The sequence below is a fragment of the Bos javanicus genome, chromosome 18 (genome assembly GCF_032452875.1).
Source record: "Bos javanicus breed banteng chromosome 18, ARS-OSU_banteng_1.0, whole genome shotgun sequence".
In the NCBI taxonomy this organism is placed as follows: Eukaryota; Metazoa; Chordata; class Mammalia; order Artiodactyla; family Bovidae; genus Bos; species Bos javanicus.
This window is the reverse complement of record NC_083885.1, coordinates 21,956,309-21,974,787: the sequence shown is the minus strand read 5'-3', so window position 1 is coordinate 21,974,787 and position 18,479 is coordinate 21,956,309. Positions and strand designations below refer to the sequence as shown.

The window sequence follows — 18,479 nt, the reverse complement described above, 5'->3', positions numbered from 1 at the left end:
ATTTTAATGAGTTAGTACATAGAATAATATTAATATATTGTTATTTTAAAAATGGTATTCTTCCAATTTCAATACTTCTGAGAAATTAAAATGACTTCATGTATTTTTATACTAGCAGTGAGGTCATTCAACAGAGAGCAAACAGAAGTAGGGAATTAACTAGGGATCTATGTAGGGTAATTTAATTTGTGAGTGAAGGAATTCAATGGAAAACTTGATGTTCTTACTTTGAAGGCCATTTCTTTCTTTCTTTTTTTTTTACTTATTGTGCTGCTTGCTCATCAGAGTAAAAAACAATAAAAGTGTCAAAGCCATAACTTACAAAAGGTGCCTCAACTGTTCTATCATTTACTTTGTGAGGTAAGAGAGACATATACCAATACATACATAAAACAGAAACAACTGGGGGAAACAAATGTTGAGCCACATTTTATTCAGAAATAAGAAAAACCTGGAAAAACCTAGCTCTTACCATTCATCAATCAGTAAAGCAAGAAGATAAGCACAGGGGTACCATTTGTCTCTAAGATAAGACGTTTTATCTTTGCCTTAAGACATTTGATTTAAAACATTTAATTTCCATCTATCAGAAAATTATGTAATATGCCAATTTTGACAGAAGAAGACACTTTAAGGCCTAATGATGGAATTATCAATACATGATAAATGTATATAAATCTGTAATGGCTGTGATGAGAATAATGTTCCCTTTCAGCAGTTTCTCAACCTCTGCACCACAGACCATTTTGGACTGGTGTCGTGGGGGCTGTCCTGTGCACTGCAGGAGGTGTAGCAGCGTTCTGGGCCTTCACCCGCCAAGGCCAACAGCATCCGGCTAGCAGCTCACCACCTCCCCAACACCCACCTCCTTCATCTAGAGCTAAGACTATCAAAAACGTCCCCTGATTGCTAAATGTCGCTTGGAGGACAAAGTTACCCCCTTTTGAGAACTACTGCTTTAGATGCAGTGCCCTGGTTCGGTGCCACTGCAAAGGTACAGATATAGAAAGTAACTTATTTCCTTCAACAGCTTAGCCAAAGGTGTGGGATTTGAAATTAGACTGCATAAAATTGTAGTCCGTGTCTTTCCCCTCAAATCTTCTAGATTTAACCCAACTAGGTCTGTTAGAAAATACTGCATAATGAAACAGTGTTCTAGAGATCTCTTACATAGTGCATCAGTATGAAAAATTAACAACAAATATGCAAGTACCTTTCTGGCATTTCTTCTGTTAATCAGCTGAACACGTTCTTCTCCAGTGAGACTATTAACATCTAATTTATTGGGGTTTCTGCAGCGATGCCTTTTTTGTTTGGGTCTCCCCTCATGGAGTTGCATTCGCTAAAATATATAGACAAAGAAATAGCTGTAAAATCTTTAACTATGCAAATGGCACAAATAAGCTGATCCAAGTAATTTAACCATGTAAAACTGAAGATATATGGTATATATAAGATATAGTAATACAGTTGACCCTTGAACAACATGGGTTTCAACTGTATAGGTGCACTTATACGTGGATGTTTTTTTTCCAGTGACTACACAATCCATTGTTGATTGAATCCAAGGATGTGTAACTGAGGACATGGAAGGCTAATTGTAACATTATATTTGAATTTTTGGCTGTGGAGGGTGGCATGCATCAGTATCTCTTAACTCCTGTGTTGTTCAAAGGCCAGCTATTTATGTTATATATTGAAGGTATAGTACATACACCATGGTACAATCCTTTTGCTGTAGACATACCACAGTAGCATGTGAGAGCCAAGAAACCATTAACATCAAGTGCCCTTGGGAAATCATGCCAACATTATGTTGTATTCGCTACTTAAACAAATGTAGCTTATAACAATGTCTTAAAATTGTTTTATAATATAAAACATTGTGATAAAAGGGTTATTTGCAGTGAAAATGATGAATGGCTCTAAGTTAAAAAGAGTAATAAAGATTCCTTTGCAGTAGTAAGAGAAAGGTCTGAGAATCTTCAGAGACAAGAGCATAACTGCCAAAAGGGCAAGGACTTTATATTGTTCACTGTTTTTTATCCTAAATACCTTACAACAGTAACTAGCATATAGCAGTTGCTCAATAAAAATTGACTAAATAAATGAATGTTATTTTCTAACATGTTAAGAAGTTACAGGGTTAAACTAATGATTCTCATTATCTTCAGAATTGCCATACTCGTTTTATTATTGCTCATCTTACTGAAAACCTGTTCCTTAAGAGCTTTATTTGGCTTTTTTTTTTTTTAATAAAAAGAATTAAGTGGAAGTTTGAGAATTAGTGGCATTTTCTGAAAAAAGTAGGATATGAAAGCCAAGACTGAGGTTCTCGGTATTAGACTACCATGTTACCTTTTGGTGATAATAACAGCAATGTAAGACACTACACACACACACACACACACACTACAAGTACAGTCACATTCTAGGGACTGGAGCTTTTGTGGTTCTTTTGCATGAAAAAATAAGGCAATTAAATTTTTTTCTGTTAATAATCATTTTACCTTTATACGGTATTCTTTCATTTTCAAAAGATTTTCATTTACAAATCACTGACCCAGTAAATATTTACAGGGAACTAGATACCATTCTCTGTATCAGAAATTAGGTGCTAAATCCTGGGGCTACAAGGTGAATAGGACACAATCCTTAAGCAGCTCACAGGGTAGGAAACAACATTACTGGGTTATCCAATTAATCTTCATAATGGAGGCAGATAGAATAAGGCTACTAACTGGCATACAGGGGATATGCGACTATTCTTTTACCTTATAAAATATATAGAAACAACAAGGGAGACTGACACAAAATCTGGTACATAAGCATCTGATAGTAAAGCACTGCAAACCGAAATAATACATTTCTGTAAGAAAGCCATATGCCCATAAGATAGTGAGTAGGAAGTATTTTAGAGGATAAGGAAAATGCAAATGAATAGACCTATTCTCATCTTGACTAATATTGTCTATGTACTTGTATTCTTATAAGATCTTAAGAGCAGAGGTTTGGACAGTGGATTTAAGACATTAGCTGTGTGGCTTTGCACTATTTATTTAAAATTTCAGTTTCCATTTCTTTATCTATAAAGTTATAACAAGGCCATTCTGATAAAGTCTGGGAGTGTTAAATGAGATAATGCATGTAAGTGCTAAGTATAAAGCCAGGTACAGAGTTAAGTCTCAATAAGTGTTTACTATGATCATTTTTATTATTTTAAAATAAACTCCTTGAGGGAAAGGACTGGAGGTTTTATACCTTTATAACTGTCATTGGGTCTATGATAGTACTCTGTATATGACAGGTGACTTTTATTAGACACATTGAATACAGAATGAAAAATGGAAAATGATATTATATCATAGGAAAGATGGTCATTAGTTTTTGCTGTTCATCTTTCCTAAATCTTGGGCAGAACACATATTTAACATAAGTTGGTGACAATTTATGCTTCATCATTATAGATGTAATGAATCATAGACATAAAATATACTAAGATTTATAAGGTATCACCTACAGGAATAAAAGCTCCTAAATCTTCCACATAACCTGGGTGCTCCTTAAGCCACTTTTCCAAATCCTTTCTCTTCGGTGCATCATCGCCTGCAAGTCTTGTCCCATCTTTAAGGTTAATAACTGGAACAGGAGTTTCTGTATCAGGAATTCCTTGAGGTTGAGTATAGGACAGTGCTGGATTTATCCCTGTAGAAATCTGTGAGGTGGTTAAGCCTAACGTAACCTGTAGAAAAACACCAAATGAAAATTTTATTTCCACGCTTTAGCATTCTGATTTTGGTTCAATGAAGCAGTTCTTTTTGAAGAGAAACAAAAATTGTTTAAAATTTCTTCTAAGTCTTTCAAATTTAAAATTCTCATGAATCTTGGCCAGTGCTGGACTCTACTGAGATACAATCTAAAACTATATAGTATACTCCTAATTTTTCAGTTATTTTTATTAGTCACAAAAAATTCACAAAGCAGCAATATGTATCTTTACTGGGATGAATTTTGGACTCAAGAATCAGTAGCTTTTAAGCATTACTTTACTTACATGATTAGGTGGTTTATTTCTGTTAAAAAAGAGGATGTCAACACCTTCTACATTCTTCCTCCTTCCCCGCCTTTTTTTGACTACAGGCTGGTTGTCTGATAAAACTCCATTGGCACCAAGGGTTGATTGAATGGGAGTACCTAACAAATTAAAAATGCAAAAGAGTGATAAAAATCTAGTTCTTAAATTAAAAGTAATCACTTTTAGGGGGATGGACTGGGAGTTTGGGATAAACAGATGCCAACTATCATATACAGGATGGATAAACAGTAAGTCCTACTGTATAGCACAGGGGACTATGTTAAATATCCTATGATAAACCATAATGGAAAAGAGTGTGTGTGTGTGTGTGTGTGTGTGTGTATAGATATAGATGTTTAAATGACTCACTTTGTTGTATAGCAGAAATTAATACATTATAAGTAAACTATACTTCAATAAAATAGAATAAAATAATGAATGCTTGTAATGAGACTTATGATCAAAATAAAACAAAATGTTTAATTAAAAAAAAACAATACTTTTTTTTTTTAAACTAAAAATACTTCTCATTTAAAAACCAGGAGAACTGCAATCCAGGCCTCTTTCAAGTTTTAACATGTCTTCTCAAAATTTTCCCTTGGATATCCATATATCTTTTCTTTCACACCCTTTCAGAGAAGAAGCATGCCTTTCAAATGTACAAGGCAAACCTTTCCACCTTTTTTGAATCCATTAATTCCTACTTTATCTTTTAAGTATAAGTTTGCTTTACCATTTATCTTTGCTTTTTTGGTGTCGAAATATCTTAATCTACATTAGATTTGTATCAACTTAAAATCATGGCTCAAAACAAACAAAAAATAAACTTATTTTGGCTTTTTCATAGCCTTCAAAACTTTTGAAACATTGGTATCTGTTATGCTCCTCTTTTTCAAAACAAACTTCACTCCTCAAATTCCCAAAATTTGCCCCTGACCAGACTATTTAAGGTATTTTCCCTAAGATCACCAGTGTTTCTTGCCAGTTAAACACTCCTTATTTCAGTAGGCACTCAATAAAAAAAAGTTTTTAAGAGGTATGAATCCAACAGTTCCATGCATTCATTTTTTCCCAATAGATACATATTTTTAAACAGCTACGTACAAAGCACTAGGATGGTTCAAAGGTAAGACACAGTTCCCGTCCTTAAAGACTACATCATCTAGAATACTCTTATGAGAGAAAATATTATTAAGAATGAGATGTTTGCTTATAATGGTTCAGCTTGTAGCGAGAAATACATTTTCAATCATCTGAGGAGAATTTCCTGAGCAAGTCCTGTGTACTCATGAAAGACACTTCCCTTTCTTTCTTTTTTAAAAACAACAAAAAACCCAGCTCCCTTAATTTCTTCTTGAGAGTGCTTTTTACAAACATTACTGATTTATTCTGGGCTAGAATCCAAAATGGAAAATTTAACTTACTCTATTTCATAAAGCCTGTGTTGTCTTTTCTAAGATGTAATTATAATAATATTAAAATTTAAAATAAATATCACTTTCTATTGAGTGCTTACTAGGTGTCATCATAAACTAGACCAAGTGTTACAAATGTCTTCTTAAATTACCAAAAACAGAACAAACAAAACAGAGAGGTATTAAGCCAATTTTATAAATGTGATCAGAAATGTTATGTTGCAAGCCCAATGTCACAACAGTTGGTAAATGACAGAATTCAACTCCAGGCTGTTTAGTTCTACCATCTTTTGATTACTATTCCAGGTGGTTTCTGGAATAAACTAAAGACTTATAATTTATGCTATTTTACTTTCTTTCATTAATTTACGTTACATAATTTACGTTATACAGTATCTCTTCATTCAAAGCTTTTAGATAAAATTCAGAGGCATACTCATAAACATAAAAGGGCTTAATATGAAGAATTATAATAGCACTTGTTCAATATCCAATCTAAAATCTAATTTTAACATCTGTTTAGCATCTAATTATGTGCCAAGTTCCATTCCAGTCACGTCACATATATTATTTAATCTACCAAACAATGCTACCTTTCCTCTGACCCCAACCCCTCACCTCACAAACAAGAAAAGGCTCAAAAATGTTAACAGATTTCCTAAGAGTCCTGTAAGAAGACAGAGCTAGATTTCACATTCAAGGGGATTTCCTGGGTAGTCTAGTTTAGATTAAAACTTTGTGCTCCCAATGGAGGGGCACTGGTTCAATCCCTGGTTGGGGAACTAAGATCCTTCATACCGTGTTGCATGGCCAAAAGAAAGATTTCACATTTGGAATTATCAAGATGAATGAGATATAATTCTTAAATAATTTTATCTAGTTTTAATGTTTTGGCTTTTTAATATTTTGTATAGGTGCAAGTTAGCATTATAATCACTATTAACACTATTAAAACAGTATTATTTACCAAAGAATTACTTATAGGAAAAGGCTGTAGTCTTTGAAAGTCTTCAGCTGCAATAGTAATAAAATGTTCAGAAGACAGAAGTATCAATCCCACTCTATAGTTCTGGAATTATCAAGGTACAAGCAGGAGAATTATTAAACACACTTATGTTGGGCAAAAAAATCCCAGAACTTATCTTTCCCACCTCTTCCCATTTTCTCATGGAAAAAAGAAATAATAGCAACACTACCGTTGTAAAGCACACTTGGGGGATTTATACTTCAGCAAGAGAACTATGGCTCATTCATACTTGTCTGAAAGTCTAGCAATTAGAGAATTACAGTGAATGGTTAATGAAACTATGCGACAAAATTCTGATGACTCTAATTCATTATTTAGTTATAATTTACAATTAGAAAGTGGTAATAGTAGCTGGATCATCATAGTGGTAATATCCGCTGGATCATCGAAAAAGCAAGAGAGTTCCAGAAAAATATCTATTTCTGCTTTATTGACTATGCCAAAGCCTTTGACTGTGTGGATCACAATAAACTGTGGAAAATTCTGAAAGACCACCTGACCTGCCTCTTGAGAAACCTATATGCAGGTCAGGAAGCAACAGTTAGAACTGGACATGGAACAGACTGTTTCCAAATAGGAAAAGGAGAATGTCAAGGCTGTGTATCGTCACCCTGCTTGTTTAACTTACATGCAGAGTATATCATGAGAAATGCTGGGCTAGAAGAAGCACAAGCTGGAATCAAGATTGCCAGGAGAAATATCAATAACCTCAGATATGCAGATGACACCACCCTTATGGTAGAAAGCGAAGAAGAACTAAAAAGCCTCCTGATGAAAGTGAAAGAGGAAAGTGAAAAAGTTGGCTTAAAGCTCAACATTCAGAAAACGAAGATCATGGCATCTGGTCCCATCACTTCATGGGAAATAGATGGGGAAACAGTAGAAACAGTCTCAGACTTTATTTTTTGGGCTCGCAAATCACTGCAGATGGTAACTTCAGCCATGATATTTTTAAAAGATGCTTACTCCTTGGAAGAAAAGTTGTGACCAACCTAGATAGCATATTGAAAAGCAGAGCCATTACTTTGCCAACAAAGGTCCGTCTAGTCAAGGCTATGGTTTTTCCTGTGGTCATGTATGGATGTGAGAGTTGGACTGTGAAGAAAGCTGAGCTTTTGAACTGTGGTGTTGGAGAAGACTCTTGAGAGTCCCTTGGACTACAAGGAGATCCAACCAGTCCATTCTAAAGGAGGTCAGCCGTGGGATTTCTTTGGAAGGAATGATGCTAAAGCTGAAACTCCAGTACTTTGGCCACCTCACGCGAAGAGTTGACTCATTGGAAAAGACTCTGATGCTGGGAGGGATTGGGGGCAGGAGGAGAAGGGTACGACAGAGGATGAGATGGCTGGATGGCATCACCGACTCGATGGACCTGAGTCTGAGTGAATTCCGGGAGTTGGTGATGGACAGGGAGGCCTGGCTTGCTGAGATTCATGGGGTCGCAAAGAGTCGGACACGACTGAGCGACTGAACTGAACTGAATAGTAGCTACTGGAAACAGCAATCATTTAACATCTATAATATAGGATTATTTTCCCAAATTTTAGGAAAGTCACACACTGTGCACAAGCACAGGAGTTTTGAAATGTTTTCAAGTAGTGGATGGCAACCGAATTAGAGTCCTTAACTTTATGTATACAGAGGTACAAAGGAAATTCCAGTCATTCATCTGCTTTTAACTGAAAAGATACATTTTTTTATGATCAGTATGTTGTGGTCCATACATTTTAAGACTCAACTACTCTTAACTAAAATTCTCAATTGTTGATAGCACATTTTAAGAGGGACACAGACAAACCAAAATACAACCAGATCAACAGAAATAAAACAAAATCTCACGGATGGATTCCTCAGTGCCTTTGGAGTACAGAAAACATGGCACTAATTCAGTATTTAATAATTACTGAGTCACATTGCCAAAAAATTAGAACAAATCATAGTCTCAATGGGAGATATTATCATTGTTTTCAAAATGTTAAGATTATCATGCAGATATTTGACTAGGTTATTTCTGTGATGCCTTTAAAGACAAAAATACAATCATTGAGAAGACCCAATTGTGGGCAGAATTTGCTTCCAAAGAAGAAATTTTGTGATAAGAGCTTTCTTATGATAAAGGGGCTGTTTAAAGTAGAAACGATCTCGTCCTTGCAAGTATTCTGTGAGTAAGTGAGGACTTAGGAAGGATTTAGGAAGAATGGACTATTTCATGCTGAGGCAATGATTACTAGCATATTCACCTGATAGTGGTAGGGATTTTGGGAAACTGGCGAGGCTGCTCTCTGACGCACCTTGAAGGTCCCGAAGTCGAGTGAGGTACTGCTGCTGCCCAGGAGCACAGTCTTCACTGTCCAGTGGCCTTCTCTGAGTGAGCCCTTGCTTCTGAAATGTCAACTTCAAACCACCTTCCTGTTAAACGGATGCCATTATCAAGAAAGAAATGATTAAAATCATTGCAGTATATAAGAAATTTTTTACTTAGAAAAAGTGAGGTAAAAACCCTGAAAAATCAGTCATGTTCTCTTCTTGTTCATACATCAACTAGAGAAAAACATTTAATCAATTTCTATAATGAATATTAAAATTTCTATCTTTAAGTGAAAAAAAAGATCTAGGTATTACATACACTTTTCTGAGCAAAACCAAATGTTTCATGTGACTAGTACATTGTAACCCGTTCAGCGATTGACATATATCTTCTGTGTACATTATTCACATGACATTTTAAGAGATATTACCCATGTTTTAGGCATCAATTCAGCTTCAAAAATCATACTGAACAACGAAATGTTACTGATAACAAGGCATGCTAAATATTTAAAACAGAAAGTGCACTGACATACCATTCGAATATTATATAAAAGAACTAAACAATAAGAAATTGTCAGACTGTTTAAGAAAGCATCTTGATCAGCAGAAGGACTATTTTCAGAAGTATAGGTAGAGAAACATATTTAATGATGATCCCTCTAGTAGAATATTCAAGTTTAATAACCTGGATATCAAAAAGAAAAAAACAATCCAAATACCAGAAAACAAGTATGTGAAGGAAGTAAGAGTAAGAGCAGGCAGCCATTTGCAGGAAAAGCATGCTGCACACCGCAATCGCAATCAGGTCCTAGGGCAATAAAAATAAACATACGTCTTTGATTTTCACTGTAAACTCCTTTTCTCGTACATGCTTCTTCACCTTTGACATCTGTGTTGACTGGTCATGCTCTTCTTTGACTGCGGCACCTGCAGGAGGGGGCGCGCTGGGCTCGCTATATTCTGTGGCTGCACCAGAGCTGTCCAGCAGCTTTGTGGTATAGAAAGAAGCCACTGCGTTGGCATCGTAACTTCTTCTAGCTGAAGGCCACTTCCCTTTCAGGACTGTTTGACAAATACTGTCCAGCCGGTTGATCATCACACGATCCTACAACAGCATGAACATCAAAGGGTAATTTCAGTAATTGAGCCAGACCTTTGGGGATCACAGCTTTGATGGATTTATCCCTGGTACAACTTGTGTGTACTTGGTATGCATACATTTTCTCACATACATATTACAATTCTGTATAAATTTCCATTGGTGAAGTTAAAAAGTATAAAGATATTTTGCTGTTCTTTTGTTTTTAAAGAGTAATACAGGGTCTTCATAAAAAAGTCAAACTCAGGAGTATACAGAAGAGTAGAGAGTTCTCTTCTCTCTCATTTCTAAAGTTAAGTACTCTTCTACTAATCCAGTCACATACTGGAGGAAGGAAGAACTGTCTTAATCCAGTCTGAGCTTCCACCACTGTATGTACATGTACTTAAACGAACATTTTTCTAGGTCACAACTGGTTCGTAAATTTTCTTAAAGAAGACCCACTTAAAAGCACTTATTTCATAAAGAAGCATCTGAATTGTATGTGAACATAAGCATTCATTATCTTTTCTTCTGAATATTCTAAGGTTGATAATCATATACATTTAAGGACATAGATCTAATGGAGTAATAGTGGACAGTAATAGTTGTTACTTTTAATGCTAACACCAAATGGTCATCCCACACATGATAGTGACTCTATTTTCCTACATAATAAGATTATCTACCGTTAAAGATAGACAGAAAAATATTTTAAAAAATGAACTATATCACCAAGAAATGATTTACTTACCTTTGGCCAATATGATGCTGCCAGCATGTATCCACCCTGTAGGATGTAAGCAGACTCTGCGGTCCCGTTGTTCATCTGGAAACTATCCTGGGTCTCATCCTGGGTAGTGCTCAGTGATGCGACACTTTCTTCATCGTAGGCTTTCATGTGAGGGGTACCTTCTGCTAAGAATAATTATGACCAATTATAATTGTTTTAAAGACTGTGTAACACAATTTTGCATGTACTTCTCAAATCTTATATAATTAGGATTTGAAAATGAAAAGTTGAGAAGTTAAAAAAAAATCACCTAGAATACAATAAAGTACTCATTATTTTTTAAATTATAGCAAAAGCCAAATAAGTGGCATTACAGAGTTTGAAGGAATAGGGTTAACCAAACATCCCTTTCTGCAAGAAGATTTGACCTGTGGTAACTCTCTAGGTCTGTTTCCCTGAAAACACATACATTCGTGATTGGTAAACTCAGGAGTTTATCAATTTGGACTGGGAGGGCACAAATATTTGCTGGGGAGGGTATCATTCTTTCAGGAGGGAACTCTTGTAATTGGGCATGTCCTGTGTGAAAACCCAGAAAGTCATGCTTGTGGAGTTGTTCCAGGAGATGCTTGCTATTATGGCTCCTGTGCCCATTTGATGTTGACTCATTCTTTAGTCTTCCCTAGTGGCTCAGACGGTAGAGTCTACCTGCAAGACCTGGGTTTGATCCCTGGGTTGGGAAGATCCCCTGGGAAAGGGAATGGCTACCCACTCCAGTATCCTTGCCTGGAAAATCTCGTGGATGGAGGAGCCTGGTGGGCCCCAATCTATGGGGTAGCAAAGAGTTGGACACGGCTGAGCGACTAATGCACTCATACTCACTCACATTTCCTTACACCTGAACTGTTAGACTGCAACAAGGACGCCCACAGAAGAGGACCGCCTACCACTACTCTATGGACAGGCTGGAGTTCCTCCGCTAGACCTTTCTGAGTAGGCCCAAGTAGGGTCTTGTTAGTCGGACTGGTGTCTATTATAAAATTATTATCTTTATTTGCTCACTGATGAACTTGTTTTAGGAAAAATACAATACTAAATTTAAGGCAATCACAAAGAAATAAAATTACTGTGCCAAGTCTCTAATCCTCTGTTTGACTAACCCATTTTGCAATGTGAATACTGAATACAGAGTATGAACCAGTAATCTAGTTGCATTTTCAGCAGTCCTTCTTTAAGAAAATCTGTACACGTAAAATTTAAACTAACAATTTTAAGCATGCTTAAGCAATCTGAATCACTTCTCATTTGCATATGAAATGTCTTAAAATAGCAAAAGCACTTTATGCATATACCTCGCTTTTGGACTTCCTCTTCTTCACTGTCACTTTCTTCTGACGAAGATGAGGAGGAGGATGAGGAAGAGGAAGATGAGGATGAGGATGAAGATGATGCTGAAGAACAAGAGGAGGAAGAAGAAGAGCTAGAGCCTGATCGAGAGTGGGAACACGAAGAGGAGGAAGACGAGGAAGAAGATGATCTGGAAGAACAGGATGATCTCTCAGAATCAGAGTCAGAATCAGAACTAGACTCTGATCCTCTCTTGTGGACTCGCTGTTTCTTAGAAGCCGGGTTTGGAGTTAGAGGCTCTGTTCTGGCTGCAACCATGCGTCTGTCTGTTTCACCTTTTCCACCAGATTTCTGGTCTCCAGTAGCCTGTGGTAAAACACCATTCTTTGGACTTACAGGCTCAGACTTTATTAGTGTCCTGGTTTCCTCAGAAGACATAGACTCTTCTTCAGAAGACTGAGGCTCCTCTTTAAGGTTTTCACTTTTAACTTTCACATCCTCTAGAATAACAGCTTTAGGATCTAGGAGCCTAGGTAGAGAGGTAAGAGGAGAAGCAGAAAGTGCTACTTGATATTGCTGTAAAAGTGGGGTAGAAGTCCTTGAATGAGCCATCTTACTTTGACTGTAGTTCCTCTGAGCGGCCATAAATGAGAGTTCAGGGTCCCGAAGAATATGATAGTCTGTTCGGCTCACCCCGTGTTTAGCAGCTCCAATGAGCAAGTCCCTATCATGAGAGCCACATTCCCACCAGACTGGTAAGTCTGGATTTGGATGGCAAAGCTTCAAGCGCTCAAACAATTGTGGATGTCGGAGGGCCTGTTCCCTTACTTTCCTTAGAAGTTCAATGCGATATAAAGTCCGAGAAGCACGTTCTTCTGTGATTGGCTGGATAAAAATACTTGGATCCACCAATTCTATATTGAGACAAGAACAAACATATTACCCTAAAAAATATTTCATTATAGGTTTAAAACAAATAATGCAACTTCTAAAATATACATCTACTCAATATCTTGTATAGTTTCAGAATTTCATTTTAACAGTTTTAAATGAGGAGAAATGTAAGTTTTAGAAAGAAGTATTAATAACCATGTAACACATAACACTGGATCTATAGAAAGTTAAATAAAACATTAAGATTACTTTGTAAGTATGTTAATAGAACTAGGATGAACTTTTAAGAAATTCTCTATGAGCTAATGTCACACTACTCCATTTTAATCAAAGAGAAAAGCACTCAAACTCACTTATAAATACAAATTAAACGTTAAAATAACATCCCATAGGCAAACTTAAGTCCGTATATCTTTAAGTGCACTGAGGTAACTCAGAGTGTTACAGTGGACTCACAGGGACACCAAAGTCTTTCTTAAAATTTGATATAAACATAGGAACAATTGTCAAATGGTGTATGACTACTAGTCTGAGACAGTTCCATTTCAACATCAGACCACACTCTTCTTTTTGGTGGGGTCATATCTTTATCAGCAGAGACACTGGCAGTTGGAAAGTACTCAAAAAAAGATAGAGGTTTGTTGGAATAATGTAGAGACTACCTGAAGAGCTACTAATGGCCAGATTTAGAACAATATGAACACCAGAATTAACACTGACAGTACTGGATTATAACCTACAGAATAAAAAATAAACACACATTTGAATAAATATGAATATGAATAAATAATTGAGTAGACTGGGGAGAAGGAACAGTTTTTCCTTGCAGTAGAACTGCACAGTTAAAAACTGCTGCAGACAAGATCTACTGATGGTTACTAAAATCAGTGGGTGAAAGTTTGAGGAGAATAGGATTTGTGTGGTCTCAAAGTATCTTCTTAAGATAATCTGTTAACTACAGGGGAGAACATAATTTTACACTGGAGAAACGCAGCAGAAACTACCTAAGCTTAACAAAGAATCAAGGGCTACATCATCAGTAAAAAGACGCACTGACATCATGAGCCCCTTGATGTTACGTTCTGAGAAAGACACAACATCAATTCTAAGCTATTCTTGCAAAAAAAAAAAGGCATAACCTCAACACAATCATGTGAAAACACAAGACAAATCCAAATTGAAGGGTTTTTGGCAAAACTGATCAACGGTATCAGCGTCATTAAAGACGAAACAAACAAACAAACCCAAACTGAGGAACTGTGACAGACTGCAGGAGGTGAAGGGAAAACAACAATGGAATTCAACATGGGCTCTTGGAACAAAAAAGGACATTAGTAGAAAAACAGATAAGACTTGAAAAGGTGTTTAGTTAATGGTATTGTACTAATGTTAGTTTCCTGGACTAATAATTTCAGAGAAGGCAATGACAACCCACTCTGGTACTCTTGCCTGGAAAATCCCATGGACAGAGGAGCCTGGTGGGCTGCAGTCCATGGGGTCACCAAGAGTTGGACTCGACTAAGACTTCAGTTTCACTTTTCACTTTCATGTATTGAAGAAGGAAATGGCAACCCACTCCAGCATTCTTGCCTGGAGAATCCCAGGGAAGGGAGAGCCTGGTGGGCTGCCGTCTATGGGGTTGCAGAGAGTTGGACATGACTGAAGTGACTTAGCAGCAGCAGCAGCAAGATGATTAGTGATTTAAGATTTTAATATTATGGGAGGAAATGTGAGGGATATATGAAAACTCCCCACCTGGGATTCAAAATCAATTAAATTGGCTGAGAATTAGCAGCTCTGATTAATTGCTCTTGTTTTGGTTTTGTTTTCTGAAGGCCCTGGGTGGATTTTCCTACTAAAATGTCTTTTGAATGGAGGCCTCATTTCTTGCAAAATCATTTGTGCTAAATAAGCCCTCCAGCACAGTTCCTATTAGACAGACTAAAAATATAGGTTAGTTCTATTTACCAAAAGCTATCCTTTATTTTCCCACCCTCGACAATCATAAATCTAGTTCTAAATAAAAACACTATTTTCTCAAAATTAAATGTGTACCTGTATTCTCTTTAGCTCTCATTTCAAGAGTAGAATTAAGGAATAAAGGACTGTTAAGCAGAGTTTACTTACAATTCAGAAAAACTGGTGAAATGTTGAATCACATGAAACTGTATTAAAAAGCTGGGAATTTCTGGATTTTAATTGTTTCTTTGATTGAAACAAAGGAAAAAAAAATTTTATACATACCTTCTTTGGAAGGAAGACGACAAACCCTCCGACACATTGACATGAATGCGTACAGATATTTCTCTAAGCTATCGTCAGTTTTCTTATGTAGCCGAGCCATAGCCCTAAATTTTGTCCAATCAAACTGGCCTCTGTCAGGATCAAATACCACTCCAAATGTAGATACAACTCTGTAAAAATCAGCTTCTTCTCTTCTTGTCCATCTATTTTGAATTAAAGAAAAAGTCACATTGTTCATGGAAATAATATTAATGCTGAATATAAATAACTATTGTAAAATTCAAAAACACTTCAAGTACCTAACACTTTAAAAGATTAAATCCAGGGTTGCCTTATAAACACATTTAAAAATGCTAGTTGACTCATCTCTACCCATGTTTCTTTTCCTTCAGACAATAATGGTTTTTTTGCATACTTAACTGTGTGAAAAAATATGCATGGGATACAAGAATGTGTAAGACATGATGACCCTCCCTTTGGATAAAACATTTCAAACATATTTACAGTATAAGGTAGTATTTTATAGTTGTATGTATTATAGAAACCACAAGTTTAGGACAGCACAGAAGATGGAAGGATTTGTTCAAACTTGACTAATCAAGAAAGACATCACAGAATTAAATGGCATTTGTTTACAGGTTAGATAAGACATGGAAAGGAAAAGATAAATGTTATTACAGGATCTTTTATCATTTTGAAAATGACTAGCTTTTTTTAGCTAAGTGCTATACGAGTGCAGAAAACAAAGAATACTGTGAGCTAGTCTAGTGCAGGAAAAAACCAACAGAGGATAAAGAACCCATGTTGAACACTGAAGGAATAGTAGGGCCATGTATAGACTAAAGAGTTAATAAGAATATTCTCGGTGACAAGAACAACTTAAGCAGGATATTGAATCAAGACTAAGTGGGGCACTCAGGCTGAGGAAATAGTAGTGAATAAAATTATAAATGCATGCTAAGGCCTAAACTGAAGAGACTCTTGAATTAAGGCTTAAGAAGTTAGACTTTATCCTTGTACGAAATACAGGGTACTGAATATTATGATAAAACTAAAACTTTAGGAAGATTATCTAAATCTTCCTAAAGATATAGACTGAGGCAAAATGTATGTGGCAGATTGAAGATGGCCACAAATTCTTTGCCACTCTTCCATTTGAGAGATGCAACTCATTTCCCTTAAATCATGGTTGGCCCTGTGATTTTTTTGACCAACAGTAGGGTGGCAGCTGTGACACTCTGTAACTGCCGAGGCTGGGCCATAAAAAACCTGCAACTTCAGCCTTTGGCATTTGGAACGCTCCCTCTTGGAAACTGCCTGCAATGAAGGAGTCCCAGGTTTGATCCCTGGGTTGGGAAGATCCCCTGGAGAAGGAAATGGCAACCCACTCCAGTATTCTTGACTGGAGAATTCCACAGACAGAGGAGCCTGGTGGGCTACAGTTCGTGGGATCACAGAGTCAGATGTGACTGTGCAACTAACTCAATTTTCAAACCCTTCCCACACTCTGGCCAACACCATGGGAAGCAGAAGAACCACCTGGTCAACCCACAGAATCGTGAGAAATAAAAAAACCGATGTTGCTTTACATCACTGTGTAATGGGATGGGAGGTTATGCAAGGACAGGTAACTGAAACAGTGTATTTACATAGGTAGCGGCATTTGAATATTACATCTAGGATAGCTAAAATCTTAAATGTTGGAGTAAATTCTGGTTACAATGAATGTGCCTCGAGTGAAACAAAGGAAGAGTGATTTATCATTCAGAAAAAATCCAAAGATCCAGGTTTAACAAGGAGGCCAGGTTATTGCTAAACTTTCTTTACTCTTTTCCAGGGATTCTATCCTTTTTAAGAAGTTAAAGTTTTGGGGATGAGAGAAGTGTGCCTGTCTTCCTAATAAGATCTCTTGCAAGAAGTTCTACTACCATTTATTTCCCTTTGACATCAGTAGCTTTAAGGGTTCATCCTCTATAAAAAGCAGAGACGAACTTCTCTTTCATGAATTCTGTACTTCATTAATGCCATCATGTGAAATAAGACACAGTGGAATTTATTTCATATAATTTAAAAATACATTTCATTTATAATTTAATTGTTGAGTTTTCACCTTCATTTTCCTTACACCTCACTGTTCATAAACATGAATTACACATAAAATAAGACCTAGTAACTATAAAATGCAATCTGTGTTAGTCTAACCATCTTTGTGTGTGCATATACTTATGTACACATGTATGTGTGCATAAAGCATTTTGCTGTGACCAACTTCTCTACCTAGATATGTTTTTAGCAAAGTGAGATAATCACAGCCTAACAGACTTCAGAATGAATAGTATATTTAGATACTATATATTAAAACCTTAGTCTTACCTCTGCTGTCTTTCTATCTTGGCTGCCATTTTAGGGTTAAGAGTGGCTTCTTCATAAAGAGGCTGCATAACACTGGCAGGCACAGGGAAAGTAGGTTGTATCTGCTGGATTTGTCTGTTTTTATTAGTACGCTGATATGCAGTAATGAGACGCCTCAAACGGGTAGTTAAAGCTGACTGAGTAGGCCAATAAACTTTATCACCCTCCATCAGCTGACCATCTACATTTAAACAAACTCATGTCAATTAAAAAAAAAAACACACAACTAAAAAACAAACACACAAAAAAACTAAATACTGTCATGAAGCTCACAAAAGCAGCAAAATTTCCCTACTTAATTTTTTCTTTTAATCCAATTAAGTGAAATGCAAAAACAAATCTTTTAAAAAAGCTTTAATTAGAGCTCTAAGAACTAAAAATATTGTTAAACTTTCAATCAACTATGTTTTATAATGATTGCAACCGTAAATAAATTTCATGTACATTTGAAACATATAACAGTGTACTAGTTTACTTATCTCATGGTATCATGGCAATGTTAATTTACAATACTACTAAAGAAAGAAACGTTATTTACCTCCATCTGCTATAACAAGATCTCCTGGTGAGGAAACATCATCCTTTCAAAAGAAAACAGAAATCTGTCACAGGGAAACTGGGTCAAGATACAATAAGAGAATCGATTTTCTTTTTAATATTTTGTTTGCAATAGAATTTTAAAAATTTATTTAAACTAAAAAAACCCAAACCAAAAACAGTTCACCCATTTCCACCTCATCTCTAACTCCTAGCCTCTGGCAAGCACAATCTGTTCTCTTTATCTATCAATTTAGTTTAAAAATATGTTCTTTTTTAGATTCCACATATTAAGAGATCACACGGTATTTGTCTTTCTCTGACTTATTTCACTTAGCATAACGTTCTCAAGGTCCATCCATGTTGTTGCAAATGAGAAGACGTCAGTCTTTTTAAAGACTGAATAA

The 18,479-nt window shown here is 36.2% G+C and overlaps 1 protein-coding gene across 14 annotated transcripts in view; it reads right to left on the bottom strand.

Annotated features, from left to right (window-relative positions):
• CHD9 (chromodomain helicase DNA binding protein 9) overlaps positions 1–18,479 on the bottom strand; it is a 226,055-nt gene that overhangs the window by 6,847 nt on the left and 200,729 nt on the right. For 9 of the 14 annotated variants that reach the window (XM_061387182.1, XM_061387184.1, XM_061387181.1 and 6 more), the window contains 10 exons: positions 18,074–18,116; positions 17,497–17,716; positions 15,124–15,326; positions 11,991–12,899; positions 10,660–10,823; positions 9,660–9,932; positions 8,758–8,926; positions 4,055–4,194; positions 3,521–3,742; positions 1,214–1,342 (listed from right to left, as the gene is read on the bottom strand). In XM_061387182.1, the coding sequence (XP_061243166.1) occupies positions 1,214–1,342; positions 3,521–3,742; positions 4,055–4,194; positions 8,758–8,926; positions 9,660–9,932; positions 10,660–10,823; positions 11,991–12,899; positions 15,124–15,326; positions 17,497–17,716; positions 18,074–18,116 (2,472 nt within the window). The remainder of the gene's footprint in view (positions 1–1,213; positions 1,343–3,520; positions 3,743–4,054; positions 4,195–8,757; positions 8,927–9,659; positions 9,933–10,659; positions 10,824–11,990; positions 12,900–15,123; positions 15,327–17,496; positions 17,717–18,073; positions 18,117–18,479) is intronic. The other 5 variants (XM_061387188.1, XM_061387193.1, XM_061387191.1 and 2 more) reach the window with 4 other exon arrangements.